We start from the raw sequence: 23149 nt of genomic DNA, 5'->3' as shown, positions 1-23149 counted from the left end.
TGTGTGTGTGTGCGTGTGTGTGTGTGTGTGCACATGTGGATTGTGACTCTTCCATGCTGAGAACTCATCTCGTGTCTCGGCAGTTTACCTGTGATAAAGAGGACCTGGAAGGTTGTGTGTCTCGAGAGATCAATGCCTCTGTGAGCTCCATGAATCTGTGCCTCCTTCATGACCTTTCGCTTGCTGCCCACGATAAGCTGGCCCTGTGCCCTGGACAAGACTACCCCTGCCCCTTCCCAGAGGTAAGTGAGCGTGTGAATCGTATTTGAAAGTCAAGCAGAAATCCAGGCATGGCATTAAATGCACATTGTTTTAAGATGTTTTGTGTGCATGTATGTATCATGTATGTGTGTAGGTGAGGTGATATGAACTGTATTGATGTCTGCATGTGTGTTTACATATGTGCATATGCATTTATATGGCTGTTGTTGACCATCTCTGATTCCCCTGCAGTACTTTACCTATAGTGTGCTCCTGAGCCTGCTGGCCAGTTCCATGTTCCTGCACATCAGCAGCATTGGCAAGCTGGCCCTCATGCTCTTCATCCAGCTGCTCTTCATCCTGCTGGTGGAGTGGCCACAGGTGGTGCTGTTTGACAACGCGGACCTGCTGCTCACCACCAACACCCTGTGAGTCCCTTACCACCCAGAGTGCTAGCTCTCTGTGGCGCTACGCTAGCTTGAGTCCCTTACCACCCAGAGTGCTAGCTCTCTGTGGCGCTACGCTAGCTATGATATCTGGCCTTACTCACTGCTCATGCCCATGGGCGGATTATGAACTTTCGGGCCCCTGGGCCCAGATGTATTAAGGGTCCCCCATTTATTGTCGTATATGTGGGAGGGGGGGTTTGGGGGTCCTCCCCCAGAAATGTTTTAATTTGTTTGATGTGATTTCCTGTATTCTGGTGCATTTTGGGGATGGCCAATACTAAATTCAATCAGATTCATAGTCTACATCCTGATTTGTTGATATTGAGGCAATGATTCCATGCAAAGGCTTGGGCTTCAGGGCCCCCTGACCCCTTGGGCCCCTGGGCCTGGGCCCGGTAGGCCCGTGCAGTAATCCATCCCTGCTCATGCCCAGACACAGTGCCTGAGTCTTATCGCCCTGACACAGGGTCATGTTAGTCGCATAACCTTGGAGGTGATAATCGTTTCCTAAATGGGAGCTTGGTCTCCAGATAACAACCAGAGGAAGTCAGTGTGTTCTTGCATGTCTCAGGGGTTTCTCTTTGTTATTTCAGGTCCGAGGGGGCTTTGAATGGAACTCTTATGTGGTAAGTGAAAGATTTTTGTTTATCACAGTGTAAACTGTTAACATTTCCTTTATACATTCTGGTATAACATATGGAAGTTATATGGATGTTTCTTTTTGATTTAGGACCAGTTTCAATGGAACAGACAGTTGGTGAGTTTAAGCTCCAGAGTTAAAACACTGTGCTGTGGCTATATTTCACCATCCATAATAAAGATTGAACAGCCATTCAGTCATTGGCCAGTGTCACTGATATGATTACCTCCTTTAATGATTTTTCTATCTCTCTCTTCATAGTGATAAGACAGTGACCAAAGTGCCCCTGCGGGTGATCACCCCCATAATCCTGACGGTGTTCGTGCTGGCACTGTACCTGCATGCCCAGCAGGTGGAGTCCACCGCACGTCTGGACTTCCTGTGGAAGCTTCAGGTAGGCTACGCGCCACAGTTCAAGAGTCCCGGTCTGGTCACACCCAAACAAATACCTTGCCCTTCTCCAAAGCTTCTGTCGCCTAAGTCATGCTGGAAGCCCACTGACCTCAGATCAGAACGGGCGGGCTTCAGACAGCCCACCCTTGCAGCACGAGTGGCACTGACGCTGCAGTTGTGTCTCTCTCCCCTCCCTACTGTCTAGACTAGCCTGCTGTACAGTAGGTGATGGATGGCTGTCCCTACATCCTTTAGCCAAGAGCAATCTCTTAGAGTAGTCGTGGCCCTTGAGCACAGACAGACAGTTCAGCAGTCCTGTAGATAGAGAGAGAGTACTGCAGAAAAAGAAAATAAACTACAAAGTAGGGCACGCAGTCACTCTTAATTACCCTCGCACTCAGTCCGAGAGTTCTGAAGGACACAGGCCTGCGAATGCTATTGCCAGCGCATCATCACTATCACAGCGCTTGAAATATTTGCAAATAGCCAGAGAGTGTAACATTAAAGGCCCAATCCACGATTTTAGTCCACTCCTTGCCAAATTCAGCAACTTGCTTCAGCACTGAAGGGAGTGTATAAGTAAGTATAAGTATAACCATATAGATAGATAGATAGATAGATAGATAAATACTTTATTGATCCCCAAGGGGAAATTCAGGGGGTCTCAGTAGCATACAGACATCACACACAACATGCACTTACAGCAAATGGTAAATATAAGTATAAGTATAAACATATAACCAAACACCACTGTACAATAGAGACAGTAGGAGATAAGAAAAGCTAACAAAACTAAAAATACTATATAAATTAAATGTAAAAGAAACAGTGTGCTTAAGGGTGGTCAAGTATGAGACGCTTGTAATGACAGGGCCTGTAGTTCTGTGTGCAAAGTGAGGTGCTCAAGAGAGTGAGTATCCTGGTGAAGGTGCAAAGTAGTCCAACAGTAGTTCTGTGTGTATGGTAAGGTGCTCAAGAGAGTGAGAGTGAAGGTGCCAAAACATATATATATATACTATATAGTATAACATATATACTCTTTTGATCGATCCTGTGAGGGAAATTTGGTCTCTGCATTTATCCCAATCCGTGAATTAGTGAAACACACTCAGCACACAGTGAACACACAGTGAGGTGAAGCACACACTAATCCCGGCGCAGTGAGCTGCCTGCAACAACAGCGGCGCTCGGGGAGCAGTGAACCGGCAACCCTCCGGTTACAAGTCCGAAGCGCTAACCAGTAGGCCACGGCTGCCCCACAAAAAAAGTGGTGTCATTTGAACAATGTTTGCCTGAATCATGCAGTGGACCTTTATGCAGAGTCCCGTTGGTAACCCTCCAATAAGGTTGAGTTGTTTTGACATGTCTGCTACATGTCTGCTACATGTCCGTGTCTCCCTCCCCCCTCAGGCCACAGAGGAGAAGGAAGAGATGGAGGAGCTGCAGGCCTACAACCGCCGGCTCCTGCACAACATCCTGCCCAAGGACGTGGCGGCACACTTCCTGCAGCGGGAGCGACGCAACGACGAGCTCTACTACCAGTCGTGCGAGTGCGTGGCCGTCATGTTCGCCTCCATCAGCAACTTCTCCGAGTTCTACGTGGAGCTGGAGGCCAACAACGAGGGCGTCGAGTGCCTGAGGCTGCTAAACGAGATCATCGCCGACTTCGATGAGGTGAGGCAGGGAGAGGGAAGAGAGGAACCCTATCATGGGTCAGAGGAGCCCTATCATGGGTCAGAGGAGCCCTATCATGGGTCAGAGGAACCCTATCATGGGTCAGAGGACCCATTGGTTCATGAGGAGAGCATTGTCCTGAGATGAAACATCTCACCACAACTTTACTTTGATAATGTTATTTTGATTATGGTGTCACATAGTAGGACTGTGCTGCTTGGAATAATGTGCTCACCTCTTAGGTATTCAACACTTATAGTGTAAGTCTATCTATTAGGGGTTTGCACGGCGTGTCATCAGATCTGGACATTGCCATATTGGAGATACTCACCTCATTAGAAAGCATTAGGCACTGAAGTAAATCCCTAACATTGTCAAGGAAAATGGTTAATTATTGCCGTGTTTTAGGTTGTACCAATAGGTCAGACTGAGAAAAACATCTGGTGTAGGTATCGACTTCCAAAAGTTATTAAAAAAACAGGGAGAAGGGACAATAATGCCAGAAGTTATCAGAGGAAGGGGGGCGCTTGTGGTTGAACTTGGTACTTCGTCTCCCTCACCCAACTCATATGGATCTGTGCTGCCAATAATCCGTAATTTCTTGAAATATCGCGCCTTTTCTTGTGGTCCAAGTCCTGGCCTATATGCCTTTGCATCTTAGACGCATTTTGATGAGCTTTTCTGTTGTTTAGACACGCTACAATCACGTAAGATATCCAAAGTGCACAATTCTCCATTGTACTTCATTTACTTAGTATCGCCAATATGGCCGCGCATGCTGGGTTACCATAGTTACCGGCCAGAATGTGACGTCGCTGCAAACCCCTAATACTTGAAGAAGAGCTTCTCACCTGATCTTCCACCTCATGCATGCTAACCACGGGGACAGAACAGAACACTCGATGGTCCAGTAGCAGTGGTTCTCTTCATCTAGACTGCTCAGATTGGGGGGGCAAATATAATTTTTGGGTGGCCAAAATCAGTTGACCATTTTCCTAGTAAACATCACATAGGCTTTGATTTGGGAACCCAACATCATGGTTTCCCCTAGGGGGGTGTTAGTCACAGAAAGTTGATAACTGAGTTAAGCTATAGGGGGTTTGGGAGTCTCTTCTTTTTCTACACTTTGACTGAGTTTTATTTTGGAGCTACGCAGTGTTCGCACTCTTCATACTCTACTACGCACTCTTGTTGAGTGAAGAGTTTGTGAGATATTTCACCAAAATAATGGGTGTGCAGAATGCAAATTCAGAATGATTCAATTTCATGTAAGTTCAATGTTAATTTCCTCGCGAACCGTTTATCACAACAACTTAGCGCTAATGTCATTGAAAAGCACCATTTCCAGTCGTTCACGGGCCATGCATGGGATATATGTGTGATGAGTCAGTCGGCCACATATTAGGTGGGGCAGAAGACACATTTGGGGGGTCATTGCCCCTCCTAGCCCCATTCTAAATCCAGCCATGTTCTCTACACTGACCTGTGGACATGACCCATCCCTGTGCTCCTCTGTCCCCTGCAGATCATCAGCGAGGACAGGTTCAGGCAGCTGGAGAAGATCAAGACCATCGGCAGCACCTACATGGCGGCGTCCGGCCTCAATGACTCCACGTATGACCGGGAGGGCCGCTCCCACATCCTCGCCCTGGCTGACTACGCCATGCGGCTGCGCAAGCAGATGGCGCACATTAACGAGCACTCCTTCAACAACTTCCAGATGAAGATAGGTCAGTAGAATAAACGTGTGCATGTCCAGCTGAATGATGATAAGATTATGGATCTGTGGAGCCATCACATGACTCCCATGTAGCGGTCAAATTGTAAGCCATTCGTTTAGATGGATAATGCACAGAGATGAGGGTACTCATCTGTCATGGTTTTTAGATGCTTGTATCAGCTGTGTGCGTATGCTGTCCGCAGGTCTGAACATCGGGCCAGTTGTGGCCGGGGTGATAGGTGCCCGTAAACCACAGTACGACATCTGGGGGAACACCGTGAATGTAGCCAGTCGCATGGATAGTACAGGAGTCCCAGATCGGATTCAGGTAGGTACCTCCACCAACACAAAATTGCTTTGATGATTATTATCATGTCACTCATTTGTCTGGACAAACATATATATAACTCAAGTTCTGGACAAGCATCGTGAGTGTACTTCTATGAATAGATATTTTGTTAGAGAATAAAGGTTGTGAAAAGAAAGTGTAACGCAGTCATTTCTAGGCAGCATCTGCCTTTATGTTCCGCCAGTGCTGCCATCTTCTGCACCTGAGGTGTTACTGCATCATACCAATCAGACAGACCTAATCATAAAGGGATGTGGTGGACGTGGTTGTTGACTGAGGATATCTAATCATGACGGATGTGGTGGATGTGGTTGTTGACTGAGGAATAGAATAGCTTGATTATCCCACCGTTTCAGAGGCATCCTCACCCTCTTGTAAGGTCATTTTAACAGCGAGCCTTTCTTCTTGCCCATAGGTCACCACAGACTTGTATAACGTGCTGGCCAGTAGAGGCTACACACTGGAGTTCCGTGGAATGGTCAAGGTCAAAGGCAAGGGCGAGATGACCACCTATTTCCTCAACAGCGGCCCTGACAGTTAGCAGCAGGCCCAAACACCCCCACCCCTGTGAGGACACAACCAACCGAGGGCCGTCAACAGACAGGGTCGGCTGTGGGGCCGAGACCCCCACCGGAGGTCCGCTGTGGAGGAAGCACAGTGGCAAGCGAACCCACTTGGCCTGAGGCGATCTTGTGTCCGTGTGTGGGTGGGTGTTTCTCTGTGTTACTTGTGTTGACATGTACCATGGAGGAGAAGGACTCTTCTCACCTCTAGGTGTACATACTTTGTAGCCACTTGAAGAAGGAGACTGATGACCAGTTGCCTTAGAAGGAATTGACTGTACAGAAGTCTGGATACACTATTTATTTTGCCCAGATGGGATGTCAAGTATAAAAAATAAAAAATAAAACAAACGACAATGAATAGTAATATATATGCAAGGATGACATGAACTCTTGAAATATGGATGAATACGACCAAAGAAGAAATGTCTGATGAGGAACACTAAGTGCATACACCAACATATTTGATTTTGTAAAGCAACTTGGAACAAATGTCAGTTGTGTCGCTGTTTTCTCCTTTTTTGTCTATTTGGTTTTGCCATCTTATGCCATGTTCCTTGATAGGCACAACTTTGCTCTGTTTGTTCTACTGTACGTGTGATGTGAAGGAGTACAAAAGACATCTTGAAATAAGCGGACAGCCTTAGAGACCAAAAGCAACCTTTTATTATTGAAGTATGTGATCAGTTATAGACTTTTTTCTCCTTTGAAGAAGTATTTTTTTTGTTACAACTTATGTGAATGAAGGACAAACTGTGGCATTGAATTCCACAGGACTGCAGATTGTGCTTCTAAAAAAAAATTGTCTTGTGTGTTTGCGTGTGTGTGTGTGTGTGTGTGTGTGTGTGTGTGTGTGTGTGTGTGTGTGTGTGTGTGTGCGCGCGCGCGCGCGTGTTATGTTTGTGTTTAAGTGGGACTGATAAATATTGAAGGATGGGTGAGTGCTTATACTGTGCTTAATGTAGAGAGGGTTAACTCTTCACTGTGAGGTACAGTATGCCATGAAAATGACTTTCTTGCCAAATGAACTACTGCAGTATCCAGTATTAAACTATTAAATATCCAGTATTTTGGATATGTGTGCCCATTCCTCTCTCTCCCAGCTGTATCCATTGGTTATGCAGAGTTTTATTGTACTGTAGGTATGGTAATGGCGCATTCCACCAGAAGTGAGATGATTGTAGAATACTTTCTATATACCAACACAGTCTGGTCTTCTAATTGGTCACGTTGGAATCCTCCACCCCCAGTCTCGGCCATAGATGTGTTGTAGTCAGTGCCACTGATTGTCACTTCCTGATAACCACTGTCTCCAATAGACTTCACAGCAGTGTGCAACAGTATGCCTTCAAAGTGTCTATTGTCTGTACCCATTAACGACTGTTTCACTAAAGAGTACTGGCGCTGTAGCAAGGTTTGTTTTTATCCTCCCACAGTTTCATATGAATGTATGAAATAGTCTCCATTGCTTCATGCTGTTGCAGGTGATCCCACCACACAATTTGCCAGTGAGGATTGTTCTGTTTTCGGTTGTTGTTATTTTTTAATGGCGCAGGGGCAAAGCATGAGGAGTGCTTTATACATTAAAGAACAACTTTTGTGTTGAAAGAATAAAATCCATTAAATCCCATTCATAAATGCTGTCTTCAGAAACAGTTATTGGTACTCCGCAGGATCAGTGATGAGCAGTGAGCAATGATTATTATTCATTATTCAATTTCAAGAATTAACATTAAAAAGAAACATCAAATAGAAACCAATTATTGTGACATGACAAGAAGACAATAAAATTCAAACTGGACCTGGGGGAAATTCAGTGGTATCTAATGCAAGTCACTGAAAATGTACCACATCTCAGGTTTTCATTGTTATGTCACTGGGCTGTCACTGTGAGGGCTACGTCAACAACAGAGTTCAGTACAAGCCTTTTGTGCGACTAATGCACGAGAGGGTTATTATCTTAAGGATAGCACAAGGCCTATTAAACAACCAAGTGGACTGGTACAGAGAAACGCTCCAGTGCTTCTTGGGTAATTCGACACCTGCCATACGGTAACCGGGCCAATTATCCAAATGAGTGGATAACTGAATATTTCATAAACAGGCACTTAATAAGTCTGTTAAGTTGGACTGTTAAGTCCATCTCGAGCTCGTGGTCAGTCGCTGCAGACCCTTGTCAATCAATAGTTTGCAATCACGATTTCACCCGCTGACAGTAATCGGATAGACCCAACGGGACATTACCCTTTGGCGCGCCTGACTCCATTTCTGAATAAATCTGTATAAGGTTACAAGACGGCGATACTTGAGATAGCCTAGTATTTAATTACTTTCCCATCAATTATTCAAATCTGTTGAGGCGATGCTTATGTTAACTTGTGCATCCTCTTCTGAACTTTAATTAAGTTCCCACCGAAGTGTCCCTACTATTGGCTATAATTCAGATATTCTAAACCAGATGTTTAAATCCACCACTTTGGTATCTTCATTGCGTGGTGTTGGCGGTCACCTTGTGCAGAAAGTGATCGAGTCTTGCGCTTGATGATCTTTGCGCTTGAGGTTCACATAGGCTACTTGGATTCCTTACCTTCGACATGAAACACAACGACTCTAGGACCCTGCAGAAGCTGGTTAATCATTTCAGCGAATGGCACCTGTTGCGTGTTCAAAGGGAAGCCGGGAGGGTTGCGCTGCTGGCCGCGTACTCTCCTCGCCCTGGGTAAACTCAATATACTTGTCCGAGAAACGTGAAGTCAGTAGCCTAGGACATCCGTCCGACTTCTTTGCATTATTAAATTATAACCAGCGTCGCGAAAAACTACGGTTGTGAGAATTCCCAGGGTTTGGGCAAATTGTGAGTGATCGATTTTCAGGTAAGTTAAGAATTTTAAGAAACTATGGATGCTCTGAAATTAAAATGATTAGGCATGTCTTCTGCTAGTTGTTGTCGACACTGTTTAACGAAAGTAATTGGACCCGTTGACTTAGCCAAATAAAAAAGGTTCGTATCGTCTGATATCAGCCTGAGTCGGTGGGCGAAACTCTTTAAACCTGGTAGGTAGCCTAGTATCAAGTAGGAGGCTACCTTGTCATTAAAACAACTAGACTATTGGGATCCTGGTTGATAGGCGATAGCTGCATTTGAAAACTTTCAATGTATTTGCTTCAATTGAACATAGACTAATACATGACGTTAAGCTTCCTGATGAGATGCACTGTTTCCTGCTTTGGTGTCGCACGCTGTCGTTCGTTTGACATACTTGATTGTCGTCTGGCAAGGAAGTGTGAGTGCGTGAGTGAGCCTGTTCACTGGAGAGCAGCCTAGTCGTTCACAGTTTGTTTTCATTCTAGTAATGGCCTCCTTACACCAAACAACTTTGACAAGATTTGTGAAAGATTCTTGAAAGATTGGAGTCAAGAGTAAAGCTTAAATGGGGGGCATTAGTTGAAAGTTGAAAGACTACAATCTTTCAAGAATCTTTTCCAAATCTTGTCAAAGTTGTTTGGTGTAAGGTGGCCATAAGTTGAATTCAAGTAACTGAATTGTCTGATTGGTTCATTCACGTCAAATATGTGTATATTCATTAAATTCACGAGTGAATCATTTAATTAACCTTTAACAACATAAAGAAATGTGTAACAATAGCCCTCCTGGTTAATAGCGCGCATATTCTTTGTTGGTTTGTCACAAAAGGTGACACACTGGGGATTGGCTACTAACAGTGACTATCATTCAAATAGTTTTAGCTGTATTGTTCTTCCTACCTAGCCTACACATTCTGAACCCATTACACAGACTGTGTGGGCAAACCTGTTTCCACTGCATGATTGGTTGTTGCAACACTGAAGAGGGGGAGCAGACATCACTGTATTGGCTACTGTTCCCGTGGAGATTTGACTGATATGGAGATTCAGCCTTTCGAAAGTAAACCAGGCCTACAGTACATGCCTCTGTTCAGAGAAGATGCTCCTGCTCCCTCTAGCTTTGTGCAGATAAGCAGTCCCTGTAGGCTGCCCCCCCCCTCTTCCTGAGCTGCACTGTCACTGGCTATGTCTATGTCCAGTTTTCCTCAGGACTACATTAGTCATTAATTCCGAGTCAACTTGTTAATGGAAACCTAAAGGAAATTTGAATGTATTATGTGATTCCCACTGCCTGTCAGCATAAGCAAACAGCTTTGCCTTTTGAAGTGTCCTCTTGAGTAAGTGGTTGAGCGTCGAGCCTCTGAACGGATGAGTCATTCCCACTCGAAAATGGCTTCATTACTGTCGCAGGCTTTTACACTGGGTGAATATATGAGTGTATTTTTTATGACCAAGTGCAGTCAGAAAGAGTAGCAGCAGTGTTGTTAAGTGTGTGTGTGTGTGTGTGCGCGCACACTTAACTGTGTGTTGTTGACGTGTTCATGCAAAGCAGTATGGTGGCAGTGCAGTGTAATCTCTGTGGGGACTTTCTCCTCAAGCTGACTACACAGCGCAGCGCAGCGGAGCCAGCCAAGTCACCTGTTGCCACGTGTGTGCCTGGGGGGCAGGTCAGGGGAGCAGGGCAGGGTGTGTACTGCCGTCAGGTGCACAGCAGAACTGTTTGCCCCGAGGTGCGGCCTGTTTGCTCTGCAGACGGGGCTCCGTGTGAGTGAAGCGTCAGGAGAGAAGGCTAGACCGTTGGCGTCGGCGTCAGCTACAGGGACGCCGTTTGTTGAGTTCATGTCTCTAACTAGCGTGGGAGTACTCGGACACAAACTCGGGCCTTAATAGGTGCAGAGAACCTTCGGTTTTTCAGTTCAGAACCTTTCAGTTCCTGTGCCCCAGTTAGAAGTGAGAGGACATGTACTGTATGTGGGTGGTTGGCTGCTGTACAGTGTTATGCTGTTTACCCCAGTTTTGGTGTTATGGTTAGAGAGGCAGATGTACTGTAGCTGATGTGTGTGTGTCTGTGTGTGTGTGTGTGTGTGTGTGTGTGTGTGTGTGTGTGTCTCTCTTTCTCTCTCTCTCTCTCTCGGCAGGGCCTCCCAGGAGCCATGCGCTTGTTCCGCCGCCGCTTGTCCCCGCTGAAGCTGGTGCTGCTGGGCGGCACGCTCTTCCTGGTGGTGCTGGTGGTGCTGCAGCGTGACGTGGCCGGCGGGCCCTCGCCGCAGGACCCCTGGTTCCAGGACCTGGTGGAGCGCAAGCAGCGCGTGGTGGGCATGGTCATGGGCGCCGTCAACAACCTGGGCTTCCAGATCGGCGCGCCACAGCCGCCGCCGGCCGAGCCCGCGCCCACCTTCAACCAGCAGTGCCCGCCGGGCTTCTATAGCCAGGCCGACCTGCGTCCGGCGCTGGAGAGACCGCCGCAGGACGCGAAGGCGCCGGGCGCTTACGGCATCGCTTTCCCCACTGACCGGCTGACCCCGGAGCAGGAGAAGGAGAAGGAGGAGGGCATGACCAGGCACTGCTTCAACCAGTACGCCAGTGACCGCATCTCCCTGCACCGCAGCCTGGGGGAGGACACCCGACCACCCGAGTAAGAACAGCAGCCCTTTGTTTCCCTCCGAGGGGACAGGAGTAGCCAGATCAAACAAAGGCCTTCTTTCCTTCTCCCCTCAACTTAGGCATCCATTAGAATAATAACAATCATTAGCCTCTCGTAACAATGCCACCTAGATTGCCACTGACTGATTGTGTTTTAAAAGAGGGTTTTTGAAAGAGGAGTTTGTTTGCTGAAGTGTGCAGTATTTCATTTGCTTTAGGGCCTGGCCATTAAACTGTGAGATATGCCCATATGTGTAAACAGATAGGGCTATTTTCTGTTCTCATGCAGTTTTTTCAATATCAGGTTAACTTTCAAAAACACCATGGTTTTTTCAGTCAGCTGAAATGAGCCTGTTAAGCTTGGGCTTTTTTAGCTCTGGTTCTGGTTCTAGTGCTGGTCTAAATCTGGTTAATGTTCCTGATTGTTTTGTTTCATATAGGTGTTCTGGTTCTAGTGCTGGTCTAAATCTGGTTAATGTTCCTGATTGTTTTGTTTCATATGGGTGTTCTGGTTCTAGTGCTGGTCTAAATCTGGTTAATGTTCCTGATTGTTTTCTTTCATATGGGTGTTCTGGTTCTGGTGCTGGTCTAATTAGGTTAATGTTCCTGATTGTTTTGTTTCATATGGGTGTTTGTTTAGCTGTTCAGCCACCACAGACTCTCATGCCTTTTCTCCTCCTCCTCTCTCTCTGACACCGCACCCCCTCCACGTTCTCCCAGGTGTGTGGAGCGCAAGTTCCGCCGCTGCCCCCCTCTCCCCACCACCAGCGTCATCATCGTCTTCCACAACGAGGCCTGGTCCACCCTGCTGCGGACGGTCTACAGCGTGCTGCACTCCACCCCGGCTGCCCTGCTCACAGAGATCATCATGGTGGACGACGCCAGCGTAGCAGGTAGTGTACAGAGGGCTTGGGCAGCTCTTATCGAGCCTGTGGTGTCATAAAGGGGCAGAAGGCAGAGAGCTTTAAAAGGGCGCGAACACTGCAGTTTCTGTTTCCTGAGGTGTTTTTTTCCCCAACGTGTTCTGGATCTTTATAAATACAGTCTGTAAATGGTCATTACACACTAGACCTGCTAAGCCTCTCTAGCAGACACTGCTTTTAGCAGATAAGGTTATTTCAACACGGTTGCTGCAACATCTCCTTTTCTACTAATGCAGTGTGTAGGTGTGGTGTGGTGTAGAGTAGACTGTAGAGCTGTACCTTTGCCCTCACGGAACTTGGTGTTGCGGGTTTCGGTTCCTCAGATCTTTGCGCTGTCCACTGTGCTCGTTGGTGTACTTTATCCAATGGAAACCTGAGCAAGTTCTCTCTGCCTACTGTACACGGTTCATTTTTAATGCGTCAGTTTCTTTCCAATTCTTTGTGATTGTCTCCTTCTCACCCGTTACTTGCCATTAAATGTATGTGGTGCATCATTTTGTGTTGACTTTGCAGGCAGTACATGGGTAGCATATGAACATGAAGCAAAAGGTTTTTGTGGTCTGGTTATCACTCTCTCAGGTCTTGTTATGCTTGCTTTTCACACGCACAGAAACGTGATATGTAAACTCTAAACCAAGAGACCAACAGAAATAATCTGATGGTTTGCATAAATAATCTTGGTTAGAAAAGAAAGCTCACATTTTGTCACTGTTACATACTTGGCGGTGACCACTGGGTTTTTATGATCTCGGCCATTATAAGATGACGTGGAGAATTTAAATAGGTAGTCTAACATGGTCATTTCCTCTCCAGTTTTAAATAGGTAGTCTAACATTTTGTGTTAGTTGATTGGGTACAGACATCTGTACTGGCTATTGTTTTGGAGGCAACTCTATTTTGATCTTTCACCTTACAATATACAGCATGTTACTCTTATTTTATGTGTGCATCACCTGAAGTATAAAGCTAACTTTTCCATACTGCAAATCAGTGACACACAGAACTAGATGTATGAATGATCTGGATATCAGTAAAAGTAAACATAGTGTGGTATCAGACTGTCCTTATGCCATTGTAAAGTTGGGTGTGCATTGCAGTAATCATAAAGCATTCTAGAATGCAGGCTTTCTAGAAATGATTGATGTTTATTACAAGGGTTGTGATCATCTTAATTGTTTATTTAATCTGTTGATTATTTTTTCAATTGATCAATAAGCTGTTTGGTGAAAATTAGGTGTGCAAAGGTAAACGTATTTGTACCGAACCGTTTTGGTACAGGAAGGTGGGTTTAATACAGATGTGTACCGAATGTACCAAATGCAGTCTTTAACAGTAATCAATAGTAGACTTTTTTTGCTTGCGGACAATGTTTTGAGTTCCCACACAAACATATTAAGTTGCAGACCATATGTCAGTTTAGTCAATTAACATCAAAAACATTTGACACCTTTGAAAAATACTACTCCCATTGTGCATTAAAAATATTGTCGGTGAATTTTGGGTTAGCAGTACCGACAGGCTTACTGTACCGAAAATTAACTGAACCGTGACTTCAAAACCGCGGTACAAAACGCATTGTGATTTTAGTGTACCAATACACCCCTAGTGAAAATATAGATCAGTGTTGTTTCCCAAAGCCCATGGCGACATCCTCTAATCCTGTCTTGTTTTGCCCACGCCTAAAGCTGTTCTCTTTACTGTCATAGAGGAGTAAAGAAACCAGAAAATAGTTAAATAGTAGAAAAAAAAATTTAGAGGATTTTTTTTTTTGGCAAACTATTCAAACTTCGACATCTAATCAATTAAGTGTTGCCACTCTACCATCTGATATGTGCTGTTTTTTTAGGAGGAAACTACTGGTACTGTTATTTTTACTAGTTGATCAACTAGTCAGCTGTCAGTAGGGAGTTGTTTCCTGCACACTCACATAACAGTACTCGTCTGTGCTTACCTCTGTATTCAGCCTCTGCCCTCATACCAGCTAACAAGGGGTTGGTGCTATGCTGCATCACCTCAGCTTGTTAGAGCAAGTCTCTGAACTCTGGTAATGGTGATTGCTGTGCCAAGTTGAGTCAGAAGAGACCCTCATGTCCCTACCTTGTTTCTATCAGAACACCTGAAGGAGCGGCTGGATGAGTATGTGAAAGCGCTGAAGATTGTGCGGGTGCTACGGCAACCGGAGAGAAAGGGCCTGATCACCGCCCGACTGCTGGGGGCCAGCCAGGCCCGAGGGGACGTGCTCACCTTCCTGGATGCCCACTGTACGTATCCAAACAGCCCTGAAACTAGCTGAAGCACAGCTGAGGTCTTAAATAATTTTAAAGGAATTTTAAAATGGCCCTGATATGTCACTAGACATTAAGAAATCCTGTTCATTTCAAATACTTATATCACTGATAACAGTAGTCCGGCCAGGATATTGTCATTTAAAAAGTGAAGTTGCAGCCCTCAACTGATGTTGATGTTGTGTTTTGTCATGTCATGTTGTGTTTTGGCCTGATGCTTCACCCTCCACCTATCTACTAATCACAAAGTCAATAATGTTTCGGCATCTGGGTTGGCAACCTCGAGTCAGCGGGGAGGAGGAGGGGATACATCACTCTACAGTTATTTGAAAGTGATTGCAGTACCAGTTTTGGCCACAATCTTACATATGGTTCCTTTAAAGGTTTTTTTTGTGAGGTGTGTACTGCTGGCAAACTACTGGGAACTCTCCATAAGGAGATGATGAGAAATCAAAATGCAAATTAACAAATGAAGCTAATTTAGTTTATTTGGCCTGTTAATGATCTAGGGAAATGACCGAGTTATGTTGTTGCAGAGGAAACACTCGGACTTCCTCACATTCTGACAACTATATGTTAAACAATAGGAAAGAATGTGGATTGACAAACAGACAAAAAGCAATCCCTTCAGGCCTGACTGAGGAACTGGCTGAGAAAGAGACATCAGTGAATTCAATACAAACTTGAAAAGGCCCCATTACAGGACAGAATTCATAGCACTTAGTTCTAAACATTAGTAGATATAAGACTGATAAATCAATATGATTGTGTGAAGACACATTGTGGGCAGCCGTGGCCCACTGGTTAGCACTCTGGACTTGTAACCGGAGGGTTGCCGGTTCGAGCCCCGACCAGTGGGCCGCTGCTGAAGTGCCCTTGAGCAAGGCACCTAACCCCTCACTGCTCCCCGAGCGCCGTCGTTGTAGCAGGCAGCTCACTGCGCCGGGATTAGTGTGTGCTTCACCTCACTGTGTGTTCACTGTGTGCTGTTTGTGTTTCACTAATTCACCGATTGTGTTAAATGCAGAGACCAAATTTCCCTCACGGGATCAAAAAAGTATATATACTTACTTATACTTTAGATACTAGAAAAGGGAAGTAGGTGTTCTGAATCAGGCAGACTTAAAGATCACTCAATCTCTACCTCCACCATGACAAAGCATCACAGGTAATTATTTATCATGTTATGGAAGTGGTGTGAATGTCCTTGTCAGTTACAGTGATATCATTCATGCAAAGAAACGGCAACAATTATTATATGTTTAGGGTATGACTTCATATGACTCCGGGATTAATGTGTGCTTCACCTCACTGTGTGTTCACTGTGTGCTAAGTGTGTTTTACTAATTCACGGATTGGGATAAATGCAGAGACCAAATTTCCCTCACGGGATCAAAAGAGTATATATACTTAATCTTATACTTATACGGACACCAGGCTAGTTACTTTTGAGATAGACAACAGTGCCTTATCTTCAGCAGGTTGGTAAGTGTGAGTGTTGGCCTCTACTTCCTCATTTTTGCTTCCACATATGTGCGTCTCTGATGAGGCTTTGTTTCTTGTCCTTTAACTGAGTTTTTTTAATGTTTGGGTATGACATGTAAGTCTACTGGTATGTCTGCTTATTTGGAACTTGTTACACTGGTCCAGGACTGAAGTGAACAGACCTGTCTATGCGTACTGATAATTTGAATAGGTGTGGTGGCCTCTACATGATTGGGGCGGGGGGGCGTTAGATTTGATGTCAAACTCACCAAAGGGAAATGTATAGCATCATTAGCACGCCTGATGGCAGTGTGGCTTTTTATATACTCTGGACTTACTTGGTGGAGGTGGGAATGAAATGTGTGTTGTGGTCTGTGAAACATCTTGTGAGCTGCGATTTGGCCCTGCCTTCCAGGCGAGTGCTTCCATGGCTGGTTGGAGCCCTTGCTGGCCCGTATCGTGGAAGAGCCCACTGCCGTGGTCAGCCCAGAGATAGTGACCATCGACCTGAACAACTTTCAGTTCCACAAGCCCGTGGCCACGGCCCGTGCGCACAACCGTGGGAATTTTGACTGGAGCCTGACGTTCGGCTGGGAGGCCATCCCTGACTATGAGAAGCAGAGGCGTAAAGATGAAACCTACCCAGTGAAGTGAGTATTTTTGACGCTCTCTGTTAAGCTTTTTGTGGTACAGGCGGATGTGTTATTTGCGGTTCTTGTTTACTCTGGCCCTTTTCAGTTTCTGCTTAGTGTCACAGTTGTACGTTTTGAGGTTGATTTCTTGTTTGTGGTGCTGTAGTTCCAGTCATGCTTTAATTGTGAAACTATTATGTACAATTTGGATGTAAAATCAATCACTTAAACGACATCCTATGTCTAACATATATCACTTTTTTTTCTTTCTGGAAGAACTCCAACATTTGCAGGTGGTCTGTTTTCCATCTCCAAGGCCTACTTTGAGAAAATCGGCACATATGATGACAAGATGGAAATCTGGGGGGGTGAGAATGTGGAGATGTCCTTCCGGGTTAGTCCTGCTTCTCCACTGTGTGTTGTGTGTTGTGTGTGTGGTTTTTTACATAAGGTGTGTGTTCAGTAGTTTGCGTGTTAAAGCCTCCATATGTGTTGGGCTTAGGTGTGGCAGTGTGGAGGAACTCTAGAAATCATCCCGTGCTCGGTTGTGGGTCATGTCTTCCGCACCAAGAGTCCTCACACCTTTCCTAAGGGCACCGAGGTCATCACGCGCAACCAGGTGCGCCTCGCTGAGGTCTGGATGGACGGATACAAGCAGATTTACTACCGCCGTAACCAGAACGCAGCTAAAATGGCCAGAGAGGTGGGTGTCCAGTCACACTAAGGTCTTCTGTGTTTTGTTTTTATTATTATTTATTGTGGGACTCGGTGGAAAGCATGTACTTTAGTGCATCATGTTCTTCTGAAACTGACTGTCAAAATGGATTTATCCATTTTAATTTGTCTCCACAGAATCAGTTTGGTGACATATCTGATCGTTTGAATCTCCGAGAGTCTCTGCAGTGCAAGAACTTCTCCTGGTACCTCGAAAATGTCTACCCAGAAGCCTTTGTACCTGATCTCACCCCTGTCAAATTTGGAGCTGTGAGTGTGTTCTCCTTTGCTCTCTATGTCATACATTACAACTATGGCCTGGCCTGGAATATACTTGATTTTTCACCAAGCGTTGGCGCATGTCCACATACACAACGCTGCGTTGTGAACAAAACTTTGCTTCATTATTATGCAGGAAGTACGAATGTTACTTGAGTCTCCACTTGAGGTCTTGCATGCTCATGTATAGTCACTTATAGCTCCGATACTGAATGATGAATTTATCAATTCCATGCTTTTTCATGAACTCCAAAGGCACTTTTTTGGGTGAGACCATCTGTAAAGAAACAAAATTCCTTGCTTTGAACATTAGTCTGTATGCCATATGGTGCAACAGTCACAAAAGCGAAACTAAATTGCTACAATTCTCCCGTCAGTGGGATATGCTCCAACATGTTATTGGTTCATCCTCGGATCATTCTAAACCTTTCCACCAGTTTTGAGGAAATAGGGCCAGTAGTTTTTGCTAACTCCTGCACATGGACAGACAAACCAAACAGAGAACATTACCATGACAAGAACATATTGGGATCCAGCATCCCCTTCATTTTGCTGATCTGTCTTTTATTTGTTATTTAACAGCTCAAAAACGCAGGGTCTCAGAGCTGCCTGGATGTTGGAGAAAGTAACCAAGGAGGAAAGGCAGTGATCATGTATGTCTGTCACAACATGGGGGGAAACCAGGTACCCTTTGCTAATATCATATTCCTGTAGAGTATAACGAGGCCAAGATGGAATAGGAGCTTGAACTTGAATATCTAAATGTATCAGTTCCCCATTGTGCAAGGCTATAAAAGAAAGGTGTTTTTTCTTTGTTGCCTTTCCAGTACTTTGAATACAGCTCTCACCAAGAGCTGCGGCACAACATTGGCAAGCAGCTTTGCCTGCACGCCAAGCCTGATGGCGTGACCATCGAGCTCTGCCAGCTTAAGGGCAGGGGCACTCAAGTGTCACCGGAGCAACACTGGATCTTTATAGAGGTAAGACCACACTGTCAAGAATATCAAACACCCCATGCCTTACGTTTTTAAACATAAAGAGTTGAGACCGCCATTTGGTCACAATACAGTCAGGTCCATAAGTATTTGGACATTGACACAATGGTTTTGGCATTTTGCCTCTGTACACCACTAGCCTGGAAAATCCAGACCCTGATAATCTAGAAAGATTAAGGGTCTGGCAGAGAGCAATGTAATGGCCCAACTCGAGAGGTGGCAACAAGAATGCATTTAAAAATCTCACTGCACGCAATTGGATAATACTAGACCATGTTTACTTTGAATGATTTCGGACTTTGACGCAATGGGATAACACTACGACCAATGTGTACTGTCCTCCAACGTTGCAGCGCTGTCTTCATCACTTTAGCTGGTTCCCAGGAATGTTGGGGAAAAAGTAACGTGCATCATTGCTCTTTGCCAGAGTGTCTCGCAGAGACAATTCCATTGTACTCTCGTGAGAACTCTGGATTTCCAGGGTAGTACACCACCAGAATGGACATGCAATGAAGCAATCCAGATGTGCTATTGACGTATAGATGTTCAGCTTTAATTCATGGGCTTGAACAGACATATATATATATATATATATATATAATATATATACACAAAAACACATTGCCCATAATTGTTGCCACCCCTGCATGGAATACCTTGTTAAACCTCCCTTTGCGACTCACCCCACCCCACCCCACCCACTATGGAGTTTAGATCAGGGGACTGAGATGGCAGTGGCAGAAGTTTGAGTTTGTGTTCAGTATACCATTTTTTGTTTTGATGTGGACATGTGTTTTGGTTCATTTACCTGAACCTTTGGTTCATTACAATTTCTCTGGTTGAGAGTTCCAATGAACAGCTACCAAATGCAAATGCTTGGAATGAACTCCAGACCTTAATTTGTCATGTGAGCGCATTTTTCATTTCATCTGACAATCAGAGATGGACAGTATTTATCATACATGCATGGATTTAAAATACATATTTCAAATAGTATTTTGTTATTTGTGATTTATGCCGCTTGGCATCTATGTATCACCATTTAGCGCTTACACGGTTCCCAGTTAGTTAAAAGCCAACTAAAAGGGTCATGATCCTTCCTGTTTGTAGTCAGCTTTACCTGGGGTGGCAGTCATTCTGGAGGGGACTATAGCTGTGACGTAGTGTCCTCACTACGGTTGAGTACGCACTCTGACCGCTATAGCAACATCGCTGGCTCTTTGGCGTTGCTGTCCAGCTGCAGGTTTGGTACCCTGGAGACCCGGGTTCAAGGCCGGGTGGGGTATGTGGGGTGACTGCTCTCTCCCTTCACAACATGACCCATAGACATCCCCGAATGCTGGTTCCCCCTGCATTATGCTTTGCCAGGCTTTTATTGCAACCTCCTCAGTTGCTACTTGTTTGTGGGTCTTTCAGCCTTCAGGTTTGTGTTCAGTGAGTGAAAAGCATGCTCAATTGGGTCAGATGATTAATTTGGCCATTAAAGAATATTCCAGTTCTTTGCCTTGAGAAACTCGTGGCTTGCTTTTGTGGTGTTTTGGGTCATTATCCATCAGCACTGTGCAGTGCCATCCTATCAGTTTTGCAGAATTTGGTTTAATCTAAGCAGAGTTTAGCCCTAGACACATCAGAATTCATCTAGCTACTTCTATCAGCAGTTACATTATCAATAAACACCAGTGACCCTGTTCCATTGGCAGCCATACATGCCAATGCCATAACAAACTCCATCATGTGTAACATATGGTGTGTCTGGCCTCCCTGTTCTTGAGTGATACTAGTTGTTTGCATCTTGTTGTAAACCCTCTGTGTTTGTATTCATCCAGGCATCTCTTGATAGTAGACTTTAATTTACCTAACTCCTCAATAGTGTCCTTGTCTTGGCTACATTTTGTGAATGTTTTTTCTTCACCAAGGATAGAGTTCTGCAATCATTGCTTAGTTGTCTTCAGTGATCTTCCAGGCCTTTTGGTGTTGCTGACCTGATCAAGGCAATCCTTCATTTTAAGAATGTACCGGAATGTTGATTTGGCCTTTGCCTAAGTTCCTGTTACCTGTCTGATAGATGTATCTTGTGTTTTCAACCAAATTACAGCCTCCTTCACTTGCATCAACACTTCTCTAGTTCTGCTCTGGTTGAAAGTTCCAATGAACAGCTACCAAATGCAAATGCTTGGAATGAACTCCAGACCTTAATTTGTCATGTTCTAATGAGGAAATGGGCCACCGTTTTGCCATGAAACTTCTTGTCAGGCAACTGTCCAATTACTTTTGAGCCTCAAAAATTTCCATTTATAAAAATGGCTGTAATTCCTAAACGGATAATATGATACCTCCCCTTGAATTAAAGCTGAAAGTCTGCACTTCAAGCACATTTTAATTAATTTGCTTCAATTCAAAATTGTGTCTTTGCCCAAATACTTATGGACCTAATTGTATTTAATAGTGTGATTGACAAGTTTGACAAGCGGTCATATGTCATGGTCATAATAAATGTTTGAATTCTGTGTCCTCCTCCAAGACGTCTCGCTCTGTTCTGTTCAGCCCCACTCTTCTTGTTTAAAGTTATTGTTGTCTGTTTTGTCTCGCGTTCAGGAGCAACTTCTGAAGAACCCCCCCTCGGGCAAATGCCTCCACCTCAGCGGTGGCAACTTGCTGATGAGCTCCTGCAACGCGGCTGACCTGAACCAGCACTGGTCCTTCAGCTGACCTCCTTCCCTCTCGCCACTCCAACCCCACTCCACCCCACTCCACTCCACTCCAATCCATCCCAGGAGCAAGGTGGTGCCCTCCCCCTTGGACTTGGAGCCTGAGGAGCTGCACCACATCAGGGCCGCACACACAAGGAGCAGAAACAGAGGGAAGGTCATCTCTCCTCTGAGAGGACCACCTTAGCCGGGAGAACTGTGTCTGCACCTTATGAGAGACTTGGAAAAACACACTCTCATGTATAGAGTGTGATGGGAATGGAGACTCAGGGATTGTGGGTTATGCCAGGGTAACTTCTACAATGGAGGAAGGGGACTACAACCCACTCTCTCTCATCTCTCTCTCTCTCTCTCTCTCTTTCATATATTTCTCTCTCTTTCTGATATTTCTCTCTTTGACTTTCTCATATCTGTCTGTCTATATGTCTCTCTCTCTCTCTCTCATATATTTCTCTCTCTTTCTGATATTTCTCACTTTGACTTTCTCATATCTGTCTGTCTATATGTGTCTCTGTTTCTCTCTCTCTCTTTCTGATATTTCTCTCTTTGACTTTCTCATATCTGTCTCTCTCTCTCTCTCTCATATATTTCTCTCTCTTTCTGATATTTCTCTCTTTGACTTTCTCATATCTGTCTGTCTATATGCCTCTCTCTCTCTCATATATTTCTCTCTCTTTCTGATATTTCTCTCTTTGACTTTCTCATATCTGTCTGTCTATATGTGTGTCTCTCTCTCTCTCTTTCTGATATTTCTCTCTTTGACTTTCTCATATCTGTCTGTCTATATGTCTCTCTCTCTCTCTCTCTCTCTCTCTCTCTCTCTCTCTCTCTCCGAAGAGGAAATCACAGGTGTGGTCTCTCTTGCATCTGTGTGCTGCTGTTAACACTCCTGCTTTTAAAAAGCTTCACCACTTTATTTAAATGCTGAGATTACAACAAATGAATATTTTTGAGACTGTCCTGTGTTGTTTTGGCAAGTATTCATTTTTGATGGATGTCCATATCTCTTGCCAAGAATAAATGCCATTTTTATTTAAGTGGTTTGATGATGATGCCATTTTCTGCTACTTATGGGATATGATATTAAGCGTGATTGCCCTGCACACTGTATTGAATGGTGTTGTGCCCATCAGACCATAAACCAATGGGATCCCTTTTCTGTGGCGGTTCTGTTTACACAAATGAAGTACAGCAGTACCAGTTGTGCCAGTGGACACAAGTGTTCAGTGCAACCTGATGACTGTAAAATGTTGCTTAACTTCCAGACACATACATTTGTTTCCCATTATGAAAATATCTATGCAGAACTGAAGTACATGTGCAAAGAGCCAAATCTGGTCATTTACACAGAATGTTAGCCTAGCCTGATTACAAACGATATAATATTTTTATTTGCCAATGATCTGCCTCTGCAGAACAGCCACCAGGAGTTGGAGAGAAATGGAAAATTGTTGGATACAATGAGCATTGCATGACGGGGATGAAATGCAGCATTAGGATGTAAGTTAATGGTTACCTGAATACTGAACAAGGTTTTATGTGATATTGTTTGGCTTCAGTTGGCCTCAAGTAAAAGTTTTCTATTGCAACTGACTCGGTTCATTGAATGAGGCCTTTCCAGGAAGTGGGAC

The 23149-nt window shown here is 44.7% G+C and overlaps 2 protein-coding genes across 3 annotated transcripts in view; both read left to right on the top strand.

Annotated features, from left to right (window-relative positions):
* Positions 1-7627, top strand: part of adcy6b (adenylate cyclase 6b) — a 44681-nt gene extending 37054 nt beyond the window's left edge. The window contains exons 16-24 of the mRNA XM_076276438.1: positions 84-242; positions 454-629; positions 1244-1276; positions 1381-1407; positions 1552-1684; positions 3094-3357; positions 4883-5087; positions 5281-5405; positions 5842-7627. Coding sequence (XP_076132553.1) covers positions 84-242; positions 454-629; positions 1244-1276; positions 1381-1407; positions 1552-1684; positions 3094-3357; positions 4883-5087; positions 5281-5405; positions 5842-5967 — 1248 coding nt within the window. The 3' untranslated portion in view covers positions 5968-7627. The remainder of the gene's footprint in view (positions 1-83; positions 243-453; positions 630-1243; positions 1277-1380; positions 1408-1551; positions 1685-3093; positions 3358-4882; positions 5088-5280; positions 5406-5841) is intronic.
* Positions 7628-8665: 1038 nt separating this feature from the next.
* On the top strand, positions 8666-22555 carry galnt6 (UDP-N-acetyl-alpha-D-galactosamine:polypeptide N-acetylgalactosaminyltransferase 6 (GalNAc-T6)). Of its 2 annotated transcripts, none has more exons than XM_076275698.1 (11): positions 8666-8843; positions 10993-11489; positions 12218-12390; positions 14532-14681; positions 16606-16840; positions 17099-17216; positions 17325-17525; positions 17675-17806; positions 18398-18499; positions 18643-18795; positions 21406-22555. In XM_076275698.1, exons 2-11 carry the CDS (start codon positions 11008-11010, stop codon positions 21517-21519), a joined length of 1860 nt encoding a protein of 619 aa, XP_076131813.1. In that variant the 5' UTR covers positions 8666-8843; positions 10993-11007; the 3' UTR covers positions 21520-22555. The 2 variants fall into 2 exon arrangements, with proteins under 2 accessions (XP_076131813.1, XP_076131812.1); XM_076275697.1 differs by having other exon boundaries at positions 8666-8862.
* The last annotated feature ends 594 nt before the right edge of the window (positions 22556-23149 follow it).

Source organism: Alosa pseudoharengus, unplaced genomic scaffold (genome assembly GCF_046254945.1).
Source record: "Alosa pseudoharengus isolate Yale_2024_CS ecotype anadromous, Long Island Sound unplaced genomic scaffold, YU_APseudo_1.1 YU_APseudo_1.1_scf_9, whole genome shotgun sequence".
Classification (NCBI taxonomy): Eukaryota; Metazoa; Chordata; class Actinopteri; order Clupeiformes; family Clupeidae; genus Alosa; species Alosa pseudoharengus.
This window is presented reverse-complemented; position numbering and strand designations above follow the sequence as displayed.

Coding starts and splice junctions, on each gene's coding strand:
- galnt6 (XM_076275698.1), top strand. CDS start 11,008: ATGCGCTTGTTCCGCCGCCGCTTGTCCCCGCTGAAGCTGGTGCTGCTG. Junction 16,841..17,098: donor GATGAAACCTACCCAGTGAA/GTGAGTATTTTT, acceptor TCTTTCTGGAAG/AACTCCAACATTTGCAGGTG. Junction 18,796..21,405: donor AACACTGGATCTTTATAGAG/GTAAGACCACAC, acceptor TCTCGCGTTCAG/GAGCAACTTCTGAAGAACCC.